The sequence below is a fragment of the Anguilla rostrata genome, chromosome 3 (genome assembly GCF_018555375.3).
Source record: "Anguilla rostrata isolate EN2019 chromosome 3, ASM1855537v3, whole genome shotgun sequence".
Taxonomy (NCBI): domain Eukaryota; kingdom Metazoa; phylum Chordata; class Actinopteri; order Anguilliformes; family Anguillidae; genus Anguilla; species Anguilla rostrata.
The window spans coordinates 67102860-67116857 of NC_057935.1; the positions used below are offsets into that span (position 1 = coordinate 67102860).

General features: G+C 45.2%; 1 protein-coding gene across 1 annotated transcript; it reads left to right on the plus strand.

Moving 5' to 3' along the window:
* The first annotated feature begins 1586 nt into the window (after positions 1 to 1586).
* Positions 1587 to 9551, plus strand: LOC135251723 (tubulin alpha chain-like). The gene is made up of 4 exons (XM_064329426.1): positions 1587 to 1742; positions 5200 to 5422; positions 7805 to 7953; positions 8292 to 9551. The coding sequence occupies exons 1-4, from the start codon at positions 1740 to 1742 to the stop codon at positions 9264 to 9266; spliced, it is 1350 nt and encodes a 449-aa protein (XP_064185496.1). The 5' UTR covers positions 1587 to 1739; the 3' UTR covers positions 9267 to 9551.
* The last annotated feature ends 4447 nt before the right edge of the window (positions 9552 to 13998 follow it).

Consider the following 13998-nt stretch of genomic DNA (forward strand, 5'->3'; position numbering starts at 1 on the left):
ATTCACAGATTGGAAATACTTATGTTTTTTTCTTTTTTTCTTGCTGAACTCACTGCTATATTGAACTGTCTTGTATCAGAGATAATTTTACCTCTAGGGGGCAGCCTAGCTAAATAAAGGGTAACTAAATAACAAATGGCCCGCAGGCCTAACTTTCTATTCGTGTGACAGCAACTCAAGTGCACTATGTGCCTATAATTATGCACATGCTACCAGATACCAGATTCCCAGTGTAGAGTAACCTCTAGGTAATCCCGCCCCATATGTAAAGAGGGCTCAGAGTTGCCGAAGAGGAAACTGAGATGACAGGGCTTTGCACAAATTTCAAACTTTCAAAAAACTTTTTAAAATTAGATTTATTAATACCATCTGCAGTTTAAGCTTGTGTTCCGTGACAGTGGTAAGCAGTGACAGCATTAGTGGTAAAATATAAAAACTGCATAGTATTGACTGTGCCGCCATTTTAATGTTGGGGAAAGGAAATGACCACCTTGACATATGAAATGGCAGCCTGACATTTTTATGGTTGGCTAGTAAAGTAGGGCGCCAATATTAAAAGGGACCGAGGGACCTTCTGTTTCCTTTCCTCACTATTCAAATCTGAGTTAGAGTGGGTAGACTTCCACCTGACCATTACTATCCAGGGAATGTTAAATAAGCTCTATATAGTCTTTCATTGGAGGTGATGATGAAACTCTTCTTGTAATGAATGAAATCCCATTGGACTCATGGCTATAGTACCTACACAACAAGAAAAGCAGCCAACCCTACACTGCAGCAGTAAGCACAAGGTTTATTACAAGGTCTAAAGAACCTCGGGGGCCCCACCCACACTCCTGTTTACAGACAATAAGTCTAATTCACACACACCCCTAAAGCTATGCACACACACGCCCTCCTTTTCTCCATTGAGCATAGGCCTTGCTGTTTGTTGAAGAGTAAGTGTGTGTGTGTGTGCGCGCATGCTCGCGAGCATGCGTATGTGTGCGTGTGCATGTGTGTCGTCTTTGTGTGTGTACATGCATGCTTGCATGTGTGTTTGTGTGTGTGCGTACATGCGTGCATGCGTGCATGTGTGTGTGTGCGTGCATAAGTGCATGTGTGTGTTTGTGTGTGTGTGTGTGTGTGTATGTCAGGCACCTTCTCAGTAACTTGTTGTATTTCATTATATTTATCACTATCACTCATAATCAAGCTAAATTATTTGATCAAATTCTTGACCTGCTTTTCTTGATTCACAGATAGTAATAATCTGTAATTTGGCACGGTTAAAATGAATGTATTTTGCGTTATTCGTTGTGATATGACACCTTCTATAGGTTTTAGGTAAAGAAACAAAATTACATTTATTTTCCCCAGTTAGCATCTTGTTAATGATGGTATACGATTGATGAATCAGACATTACTACCTTATGCATACCCAAAACTTTTCCGTGCTGTATATTCTCAAATAAATTCAGCAGTTTTTTCCCGTTGCGGTAAAGCGCTTAGTCTTCAGTGTCCACCATTATTATTACGCCATGCGCGTGAGTGCGCGAGAGTGCCGATAGCGCCCCTCCTTCGCAGTTCCGCTCGGTGCAGTCGGCTATATAACCTAAAAACAGAACCGACAGTCTGGTACAACTAGCTCACGGAGACCACATTGAAGGTGTACTGTGAGGAGTTCAACTGATAAACACTTTTCGCTTTTAAACCATTTATATTTTTTACTTTTAAAGAAAGACCAACACAGAAACAAAATGGTGAGTTATTTTTCTCTCTCAAAAACATTACCTTTATCATTTATACACTGCGTGAAGGAGTTATCTCCTTATGAGCCATTCTAACTCTTCTAATATGAACTGTAGTGTTTTCCGATGTTCCGATGTTTCCGATTGTGCCTGATGTTCTTTGAATTTCCTGAGCAGTACAGTACATTATAAATTAACAAGGTGCGCACTTAAAATGTGCGGGAAACACCAGTCGCAGTTGTCATTTCCCTGAATAAACGTAGTGATTGGCTGGACGCGGTGCCAGTTCATATGAACAACCTTCAGAGATTATTAAAATAGTTATTACAAGAGTTTAATTATAGCTCATTACAGCTGCTGCGACCAATGGCAGCATTATCTGTACGGATTTTATTACTTATTGCAACATCCAGAGCGGCACTCGGTGCAATGCAGCATAGTTGTCGCAAGAGTTTTTGTAATCCCTGTTCTAATAATGTGAGCGCTGACGCATCGCAAGCTATTTTTCCGTACATGCAGTGGTAAGGAATTACCAGACGGGGCGCGATTTCCCAGAATGACAGTGCATTACCCTTAGTGTAACGCACTAAAGGTAATGCACTGTCCCTTAGTGTGTGTGTGTGTGTGTATATATATATGTATAGAGAGAGAGAGGCAGAAATAGAACTAGTTGGGCCAGACTACTTTGGTGGGCATGTACAATTGGGTGCGGTTCAGCCAAGATAAATGGGTGGACCAAGCTACTATTTATTATTTAGGTGGCTCTTGCCCACCCCAGGTCATCCACCAACCCTAAGCCAGTGATATGACAGTGATATATGTGGAGATATTAAAATGAGAAACTCCATTAATGATTGTGTTCGTGGTTTTGTGGCTGTTATAAGGCATTATATGGTAAAAATGACAAGTAGAGCAGAAAAGTATATTTGCATTCAAAATGCAGAGAACAGATTTCAGCCGATGCAGAGGATGATTGATTATTTAGGTGTGACCTAATATCTGTTTTATTTGGTGATCCACAAGTTTAACTGGACTGCATTGCGTTAGGGCCAGTTTTTCAGATGGCAGTTTAATTAAGCTTTATTTAAATCTTATGGCAGTCAGGGAAGGGGTTAAACAAGCTTCAGGATTTCTCCCATCTACTGAAGTTCACTCTCTGTTTTGTGGATGGTAATTGCCGTTTTTAAGAAAAAGGGAGAATAAAATTGTGGTCCATTAATAATTAGATATACATTACAGCAGAGATAGAGAATAATGAGCTCATGTACTTTTTCTATCATTCTGCTGGTAACTGTGTTGCACGGATACACCTACGTATATTAACGTCAATGCCCTCTTTTAGACTATTCCTGTTTCTGAAGGCAAGACTGTGCGTGTACGGTCTTGACGTCAGAAACGGGAGTAGTTTAGGAGTTTGTAGGCTACGAGATCGAGAGCAGCACATTGCAGACTTGGCTGCGTTCTTCGCCAGACGTTGATTAGCATTTGGGCGTTCCCTGCCCTACTTCTTGCAGGTGGGACGGGAAGTCAGAGGTTCGGACTGGCTCGGTCCAGCGTAGACTTCGTAAAGCCGCATTAACTGGAACCAGCAGCGAATTGCCTATGCTGACAGCATATGTGACCGACAATCATTTACAGAAGGCACTCGACGTACTGCAATAAGCAAACAGTAGCCACCTGTCCACTGTCCTACACTGCAGTTTTATGTTTGTTTAGATTGCCATTTAGACTTCTGCGGTGTGCGAGGCCGGCCTGGCTAGTTTTCGTGCGCACACTAAGGAGAGGAGACAGACAGAGTCTCCTTGAAATAGCTGCCAACTGACTTGGGCCCTCATGCCCAAACGGGGAAATCACATGTTCCCACACAGTCTGTCTGCCCTGTCAGGTTGGAGGGACAGGAACAGCTGTGACAGAACAGTGTTAAAAATAGAAGCCCCTGGTCCTCCGGAGAGAGGGCGAAATAAAAGAAAGTCCCCGATTGTGGGAAAGTTGGACGCAGTTTTGGGTCACGGTGCTCTCTAGACGTACAGTAGAACTGGGGCGCCTCCTCAGAGGTGGGGGCTATTTCCAGCTCAGAGTTCGCCGCAAGCATCGCCCGCTCGCCCCCCCCCACTCCTACCCACCCACCCCATATCACCAGGTCTGTACTGTAGACTGTACCTGTTTTTTGAATGGACACACAAATATACGTCATGATTTTACAAAACCTGATCTTGAATCTGGGACTAAGTTTTTGCAGCTTAATGAAGTTAACAAGAGAGTCCAGAGAGGACTTTTGGTTTAGTTGTTTCACAGCTCTTACCATTTTTGCTTCGCATGCATTTTCACAGCTGGATACACACTGAGGTTAAGCACCTCGTTCAAGGGTGCAATGGCAAGGATACAACCTGAGAGTCGAACCTGCTAACCTTTGGGCTGCAAGTCCAGTTCCCTACTACCTGTTATACTACACTGCCTTCCTTATACTCACAAATCTTTCTCAGATCCCATCAGCTCTCTGCTACTGTGCGGACTGCATGCTCCAAATACTGTCGCTCTGAAAAAACCAGTCCGGGCTCCTCGAGCGAATTCGTCACATACTTACAGTGCTCTCACACCGACGAACCGGTTGATGTGTACTCTGAAGAGAGGGCGTGACTAGCTGAGTTGCCGCCAAACAGTCGGGTAAATAAAGCCACAGTAAATATGTACTTTTCCCTGGCCTGATCGGACCCGATAAGAGATCTGGGCGTAGTTCATTCAGAGCCTACAGCTGAAGGGAATTTATAAGGTAAAAGTAGGAGCAAAGGTTTCAACAAACCTTTCTTTCAATATTCACATAACACAATTCGGGTTTTGAAACATCAATGAAATGTTGCCGTGTTAACAGACGCTATAAAGTTCATATGAAGAGGTCGTTCCGTGTCATGTGATATGTGAATTGTGATTTTCCCGTTAGTGGCTGCACACTATAATGCATAGACTAGAACTTGTGTTTTATATGGCATTTTGAGATTAGTGCCTAAAGGCTTCTGGTACTACTTTGGAAACCTCAGTTCTGTGGTTTAGTACACAGAAGAGCAGTACGCAGAAGAAATTACTTGTAAAAGGGTAGTTATCATTCACACAATGCAGAATCAGAATCTACATAAGATTATGACTGTTTCAGTTGACTTACGACCTCCCTTCCACAAGCCCTGAGAACACCTGGCTGCTCTACCTGTGGGTGATCTAACCCAGGTGTAGGTGATCCAACCCAAAGGTTTTCAAGCTTTTCTGATCCAGGGACCCCCCATCACGAGTTAAAACGGGTTATTCAAAAATCTTTAGCACATATATATCAGGTGCCACCTAGTGGTGAAATACGGCATGTCTTGAAAAGCAAAATGAGGCCACTTAAGGCCAGGCCAATTTCACATCAACGCCGAAACCACGGCAACCCTCCACTGAAACGCGCGATACGAACGTGTGGCGTTGTTCTCTTCGACAGCGTGAGTGCATCTCGGTCCACGTGGGGCAAGCGGGCGTCCAGATGGGCAACACCTGCTGGGAGCTATACTGCCTGGAGCACGGCATCCAGCCGGACGGCCAGATGCCCAGCCTGAAGCCGGTGGGCGGCCACGACGACTCCTTCACCACCTTCTTCAGCGATACGGGCGCCGGCAAGTACGTGCCCCGCGCCATCTTCGTCGACCTGGAGCCCACCGTCATCGGTGAGTCCGCGGGAAACACCGCGCGTCCGTGTGCTGTATGTTCTGGTCCAGTGGTCTCCAAGCCCTGGTCCTGGAGAGCTACATGGTCTGCTGGGTTTTTGTTTTTTCGCCTTAAAATCAGCACCCAGTTGAGACCCAAGACGCCAGGTGAGTTGAGTTCACTGTGTAATCGACTGCTCTAATTGATTCATGAAGTGCAGAGTCACTGTGAAAACCGGCAGACCCTGTAGCTCTCCAGGACCAGGGTTGGAAGCTACTGTTGTGTCCTGAGAAACCGCATTGGTGACTAGTGCGTTTGTGCTTTTTGTGGCTGTTGTAAGGCATTAGAAGGTAAAAATGTAAGACGAGTAGAACAGGAAGTATATATTTACAAATTCAAAATGCAGAGAACAGGTTTCAGCTGATGCCGAGGACAATTGATTATTTAGGTGTGACCTAATGTCTGTTTTATTCGGTCATGCACAAGTTTAACCGGACTGCAGTGTGCTTAGGGCCAGTTTTTCTGATGGAAGTTTAATTTAGCTTTATTTAAATCTTATGGCAGTTGGAGAAGGGGTTAAACGTGCTTCAGGATTTCGCCCGTTGTCGTGTACATACATGTTCATCTACTGAATGCAGGAAGTTCGCACTCTGTTTTGTGGATGGTAATTGCCCTTTTTATAAGAAAAGGAGAGAGGTTCTGTTTGAAGGGGATCTACCCACTCTGCCTTTTGTTGCAGAATGAGAGACTTCCATGGGAGCTGGTCACAGTTCTTCAGCTGAGCCCCGGCCCCAGGTTTTTTGGTGGCCCTAGAAAGCAGTGTTGTTGTGGCCCCTGGAAGTAATGGGGACATTTGTGGCTTTAAATGACCGCGTGGAGGGTTTATGCCAGTGGCCAGCTCTGTTCTTCAAAATGGCGTTCAACGGCAGCTCTGTCCTTTAGAACGGATTTGTGATGTGTGACTAAGAACATAGCCATTCATCTGTTGCCCATTCTCATTTTCAGTTTGCGTGGGTTCTCATCTAGGAAATCAAATACTGTAATATTTATCCTATTTGAAAGTTTAATATTTAATTATTCATTATTGGTCCTCCTGATGATGTTAAATTAATATTTAGAGAAGTGGAATAATTGTATGATAAATACCATCTAACTATAAGAAATACCATCCCTCTGTGAAAATGATATCCTCAGCCTTTGGAAAAAAACAGTTTACTGACTTACAGTTGTGAGCAAAAAAAAGAAACATGGTTTCTCCCTGTTATCAAATCAGGTACATACATGGCCAATTGTATGTGGACACCCGAACATCACATCCACATGTGCTTGTTGAAAATCTTTATCCAAAACCATGGGCGTTAATATGGAGTTGGTGCCCCCATTTGCTGCTACAACAGCCTCCATTCTTCTGGGAAGGCTTTGTACTATATTTTGGAACTTGGCAGCAGGGATTCGTTTCCATTCAGCCTCCGGGGCATTAGTTAGGTCGGGCACTGACGTTGGGTGACAAGGCCTGGCTCGCAGACGGCATTCCAGTCCCAGAGAGCGCATTTCCACTGCTCCGGAGTCCAACGGCGGTGTGCTTTACACCCCTCCAGCCGACGCTTAGCACTGCGTGCAGCTGCTCGGCCACGGAAACCAATTTCGCGAAGCGCCCGACAAACACTTCTCCTGCTGACGTTGCTTCCAGAGGCAGTCTGGTAACTTGGTAGAGGGTTGTTGCAGCCGAGGACAGGTGATTTTTTTACGCGCTGTGCACTTCAGCACTCAGCGGTCCCGTTTTGTGAGCTTGTGTGGCCTACTGAGCTGCTGTTGCTCCTAGACGTTTCCACAATAACAGCACTTGCAGTTCACAGGGGCAGCTCCAGCAGGGCAGAAATTTGATGAACTGGCTTGTTGGAAAGGTGGTGTCCTGTGACAGCGCCACGTTGAAAGTCACAGAGCTCTTCAGTACAACCCATTCTACTGCCAATGTTTGTCTATGGAGATACCCATGGCCGTAGTGTAGCACAGTGGGTAAGGAACTGGGCTTGTAACCGAAAGGTCGCAGGTTCGATTCCCAGGTCGGACACTGCCGTTGTACCCTTGAGAAAGGTACTTAACCGAAAGTGTTTCAGTATATATCCAGCTATATAAATGGATACTGTGTAAAAATGCTATGTAAAAGTTGTGTAAGTTGCTCTGGATAAGAGCGTCTGCTAAATGCCTGTAATGTAATGTATGCTTCATTTTATGCCCCTGACAGCAATGGGTGAGCCGAGCACGCTAATTAGAAGGGGAACCCTCATACTTTTGGCCATGTAGCGTATCAGCAGCTGTTCTGCGGCTAACTAGCTGTTTGTCACAATATAGTTGGAAATGTTAATTGGACACTTTCCCCCACCCCCCCCCCCCCCCTCCAGATGAGGTACGCACAGGAACCTATCGCCAGCTGTTCCACCCGGAGCAGCTCATCTCAGGCAAGGAGGACGCCGCCAACAACTACGCCCGCGGACACTACACCATCGGCAAGGAGATCATCGATTCGGTCCTGGACCGGATACGCAAACTGGTAAATGCCATTGAAGTATGATTACTATAAATGTAAATTCTCAGGTGACGACCTGTCCTAAGAAAGGTATTGTGTACCTTGTTACGGTAGCAACGTGAACAGGCAATGATGAGGGACATTATTTAGTCATTTAAGGTGTGAGATCACAAATATGTGGTTAGAATGTCCTTAACTGAACATTCTAATGCTGACGTTGCAGTAATTACCGGTGGTTGGTAAGCAATGGAGCTCTAGAACACTGACTCAGAATGTTGAAAAAACATTCCCAAGAACAGAATCTTCAAAGGGCTAAATGAATGTGCACCAGTCAAGTCTTTTTATCTTCTTCTTCCTCAAAGGCAGACCAGTGCACTGGACTCCAAGGGTTCCTGGTCTTCCACAGCTTTGGTGGTGGCACTGGGTCTGGGTTCACCTCCCTGCTCATGGAACGCCTCTCTGTTGATTTTGGCAAGAAGTCCAAGCTGGAGTTTGCCATTTACCCAGCTCCCCAGGTGTCCACAGCTGTGGTGGAGCCCTACAACTCCATCCTGACCACCCACACCACCCTGGAGCACTCCGACTGCGCCTTCATGGTGGACAACGAGGCCATCTACGACATCTGCCGCAGGAACCTGGACATTGAGCGCCCGTCCTACACCAACCTCAACCGGCTCATCAGCCAGATCGTCTCCTCCATCACTGCCTCCCTGCGCTTTGACGGGGCCCTGAATGTGGACCTGACAGAGTTCCAGACCAACTTGGTGCCCTACCCCCGCATCCACTTCCCACTGGCCACCTATGCTCCAGTAATCTCTGCTGAGAAGGCCTACCACGAGCAGCTCTCAGTGGCCGAGATCACCAACTCCTGCTTTGAGCCAGCCAATCAGATGGTGAAATGCGACCCCCGTCACGGCAAGTACATGGCCTGCTGTCTGCTTTACCGCGGCGACGTGGTGCCCAAAGATGTGAACGTAGCCATCGCCGCCATCAAGACCAAACGCTCCATCCAGTTTGTGGACTGGTGTCCCACCGGCTTCAAGGTGGGTATCAACTACCAGCCGCCCACCGTGGTGCCCGGGGGAGACCTGGCCAAGGTCCAGAGAGCCGTGTGCATGCTGAGCAACACCACCGCCATCGCCGAGGCCTGGGCCCGTCTGGACCACAAGTTCGACCTGATGTACGCCAAGCGTGCCTTCGTTCACTGGTACGTGGGGGAGGGCATGGAGGAGGGAGAGTTCTCCGAAGCCAGAGAAGACATGGCCGCCCTGGAGAAGGACTATGAAGAGGTGGGCATCGACTCCTTTGAAGAGGACGAGGAGGGAGAGGAGTATTAAGTAGAGTCGTGCCAGTGAAACCAAAGAAAAAACGATTAGCTAGATTACATCACTGGAAAATGAAACAACTTAAATGGACGCTTTGAAAAAGGAAATGATGTCCTCCGGTTTTTGTAGATATTTTTTGCATTCGTGTTGTTTGCTCACCTTCAAGGCAACTACTGTAAATATCCAGTGTGTAGCACAGAAAATGGGTGGGTTGTCATGGAAATGATCTTTGACCTGACCTGATTCATTGGCACAGACAGTGACTGCCAAACATGCTTAATAAACAACATCTGAATACTTGTTGTCATACCTTGTATTTTCATTATTATTATTATTATTTTTTGCATACAAACATAATCAACATGATTAGTTTCTGTTTGATGCTTGATTGATTTATAATTTAGGCAAATGGAATTAGGCAAATTAATTCAAATGTGCTAATTAATTCAAGAAATAACACAAGTAAATGCGTTCATTAGGTAATCTGTTTACAAATAAATGCCTGTATACATACTGGGGCAGACAAATTCGATTAATTAATTATTTAACTTTCATCTGTTCTTTTCTAAATATTTTAATGGAATTAATTTTTATTTACCACCATTGAACTTTTAGTGCCTGTATAGCTGAATACTTGTTCAGCCCATATTATGAAAGCATTTAGTATTTCAAGATTTATAGGCATTTCTAAGTGTACTATATTTCAACAGTATGCATATTTATTAGAAATATATATATATATATATATGCAAAATGCAAATTGACCTGACTTACAGTTTTTCACATACTATATCTAGTTTTTTCAAGCTACAGTATTACTATACCTCCACTAGTGGGAGACAAACACCAAAAAGTGCATCGCTAACGACCACAGTTCAAAAGAACCATAGAGCTTTGAGAAGTATTTAGCCACGTGGTGGCGTCTCCTCCCGCGTCTGTACGTACAGACAGATAAGACGTACAGATAACACACGGTAGATAACAGGCACTCTAACTTCTTACTTGAAGTGACAGTACATAACTCATAATGGTGTGTTCAGGCCCTGATCACTGTGAACGCTGGTTTGTGACGATGCCCTACACAAAGTGCTACACAAATGAAATTGAATTGAATTGAATTGAAAAAACACAAAATTAAAACACAGTGTTTTAATTTTGTGACACAATACAAGTGCCTTGGATGACAAAAACATTGCCGTGGAAACAGCGGCTAGTGGTTACCATTTTCCACTCTCATTATGTAAGTGTGATTATTTATATAATTCACATGTGTACTCTTCATATGTTGGGTGTTCACATGTGGTTTTATGAGCACGTGTGGTTTTTGAGCACGCAATTTGTTTTGCGAGGGTACTGTGTGACAGTGTCTAATTGGTAAACCCGGACTTCATTAGAACAAATTAAGCTGTTGAGGATGACGGGGATTTCCAGCAGCACAATAGCAGTTAGCTGCACGAGCCTGTCCGCGGGACGACAAAATTAGCGGATTAAACGGGACAGCTAGCTGTCGGCGGCGAGGAGGCAGCGGCCGGTGATTAATGTGCGCTGGTGGGCGGGCGGGGGGGGGGGGTTGCTTGTGTATTGTGTCAGAAAGCAAGTGAAACGTCTTCATCAATTTGTACCCATTATCATGTCAAAGGGGGCGGGGGGAGCGGGTAGAGCGGGGAAGCATCCGGGACCTGCTGTCTACCCATCTGCGCAGTCGGCAACAAGCTCGCGCCAGTGCGGACACGCACTGCTTTTACCCATACAGGCAGCCCCGCTTTGCCGTAATACCGTTTAATAACCACAGTGCATCAGTACCTGGGATTTGCTTTACATGCAGGGTTCATTGTCTTAAATTAACCAGGGGTCTCAAACCCTGGCTGATTTGCAGAAATTAAACCTAGTACATTATCATCCAGTTAAACTGAAATTGAAATAGATTGGAAAAAGTAACTGAAGATTTAGGAATTTTGCGAGCTGGGTGTGTTGGTAGACTTACTGGTATGTGCTATGTTATTTCTGATGCAGGTGACAGAGCTCAAACGGGTGCTACAACACTGACAAAGGCAAATGCTAAAAAGCAGAAAAATGATATGCATATGATTTCAAACAACTGTACCAGTAAAAAACATTAATTTAAAAATGTACATTTATTAGATGTCTTGACGTAACACATTTATTAGTCTTACTTCTCTTCAGACTGTCAAGGAATGTTCTGGAATACTGACTGAGTAGGAGTCCTGTCGTGTGACTGTGTGATGGTGCACAGTAATGACCAGAGGAACGATCCAAAGCCTCTGAATGCAGAACCACTGTCCCTGAAACCTATGCAGGTTTGCACCCAAACAGAACTGCAAATCCACTCCAGGGGCGACATAGCTCAGGAGGTAAGACCGATTGTCTGGCAGTCGGAGGGTTGCTGGTTCAAACCCCGCCCCTGGGCATGTCGAAGTGTCCTTGAGCAAGACACCTAACCCCTAACTCCTAACTGCTCTGGCGAATGAGAGGCATCAATTGTAAAGCGCTTTGGATAAAAGCGCTATATAAATGCAGTCCATTTACCATTTACCACTCCGAGCGGTAGTAAGCATCTCAGTGGCTGAGCTTGTGACTAGATTACAAAGAGGAACCTTCTCACAGGTAAATAAACCATCTACACATGTCCATTTACCTCTACCTTTATCTATGACATAATACAAAACCAACATTTGTCCCATTTCAAGACATTCCAAATGGGACAAATAGCTCACACATAGGGCCAGTTTCACAGGCATGGACTAAATTATATTTCCAATGTAAATTCTCTATTCTCAGTTTAGTCCAGGACTAAGCTAAATATGTGTCTGAAAAAAACCGGCCCCTAATGTGGAAAATTAAACGTATATTTGCATGCAAAATGAAAAAACAGCATTATAAAATCGGGACGGAGTGTAGCACAGTGGGTAAGGAACTGGGCTTGTAACCGAAAGGTCGCAGGTTCGATTCCCGGGTAAGGACACTGCCGTTGTACCCTTGAGCAAGGTACTTAACCTGCATTGCTTCAGTATATATCCAGCTGTATAAATGGATACAATGTAAAATGCTATGTAAAAAGTTGTGTAAGTCGCTCTGGATAAGAGCGTCTGCTAAATGCCTGTAATGTAATGTAAAATGGGGCATTTACCCATAAAGAAAGTTGCCTCTGTACATAGCAGTGCAGAGCACAAGCCACCCACGTACTCTGCCTCTAGCAGCAGTCTGCTGTGTGAGAAGTTTAACTCGTCCCGCATTGTCCCAGAGAAACAGATGTGTGTAACAGCTCTCCGTTTCTAATTATCCTCTTAATTCTCTGTCTCACTGTCATTTGTGTGCTTCGCCTTGTGCTCTTCCATCTAATTCAGAGGGGTGGGGTGGAGGGTGGGGTGGGGCAATCACTGAATGCCCGCCCCATCCCCCAGCAGCTGGCACGCTCCCCTCCTGCCCCCCCCACCCCCTGCATTGTCCCGACGTCTCACTCTCACGGTCATCGTTAATCACGTCCTGCAGGGGTCAGTTCTACCGCCCCCCCCCCCCCGCCCATGCTTGGTTAGGAAGTCTTCAATACCCCGCCCTCATTCAGAAGAACATGAGCACACAAGAAAAGGGTGACGCCGGGACAATGGGGTCATTTCGGCTTCATCTCACTCTGATTGGTGGCTCATTGTTCTCGGGTCCCATCAGGGAATGTATCGTTTGTTATCGGGGGGGGGGGGGGAGGGGGGTATGGGGGGGGGAGTTGTAGAGTTCCTCAGAAGCATCTTCTTTGGCCTGATGTTCCCCCTTCCTAGACTCAGACAGCTCTGGCCCAGGTCAGTGTCTGGGCACTCAGCTCTCTCTATCAAACGAGACCGCAAAATGGCCGCAGCTGAAACTCTCTGAGGTTTGAGGCACTCTTAAAACCCTTAAAAATCCTTCTCTGCAGTTGACTGGGACCTCCAGATGTAAATGAGCTTAGTAGCTAACCCTCTGGTACAGCTGAGTTGTACATAGTTCCTGACAAACAAACAAACAAAAAAAAACTATATAAAACCAATAGAGGGACATAGCTGACCCCAAATCGAAGCTGAAGCCTTTACATAACAGCAGAGATCACAGACAACCTCTTTATCAGAACATGTCATTGCATCCATTACATTACATTACATTACATTACAGGCATTTAGCAGACGCTCTTATCCAGAGCGACTTACACAACTTTTACATAGCATTTTACATTGTATCCATTTATACAGCTGGATATATACTGAAGCAATTCCGGTTAAGTACCTTGCTCAAGGGTACAACGGCAGTGTCCTTACCCGGGAATCGAACCTGCGACCTTTCGGTTACAAGCCCAGCTCCTTACCCGCTGTGCTACACTCCGTCCAAACCTAACTTGTGAATACCAGGGCAGTCAGTGAGAAGGACAACACAACATCATGGGAATATCCCACCAAACTGGACACACTTCTCTCTACCAAACAAACATTAAAGCACAGACTACATTAAATAGGCAGAACATCTAAAAAAAAAAAAAAAGTGACCACAGCCCTGCTAGCAGAAAGTTGGATGTTCTCTCTCCTCATTACATTACATTACAGGCATTTAGCAGACGCTCTTATCCAGAGCGACTTACACAACTTTTTTACATAGCATTTTACATTGTATCCATTTATACACCATTTATACAGCTGGATATATACTCTCTCCTCAGCAAAGCACAGCACAGCGCCCGTGTCACAGTGTACATTTGTGTATCAAT

What these genes read in the sequence shown, in the direction of transcription:
- LOC135251723 (XM_064329426.1), top strand. An exon ending in CCTGGAGCCCACCGTCATCG is followed by an intron (nt 5,423 to 7,804) that starts GTGAGTCCGCGG and finishes CCCCCCCTCCAG; the next exon opens with ATGAGGTACGCACAGGAACC. An exon ending in TGGACCGGATACGCAAACTG is followed by an intron (nt 7,954 to 8,291) that starts GTAAATGCCATT and finishes TCTTCCTCAAAG; the next exon opens with GCAGACCAGTGCACTGGACT.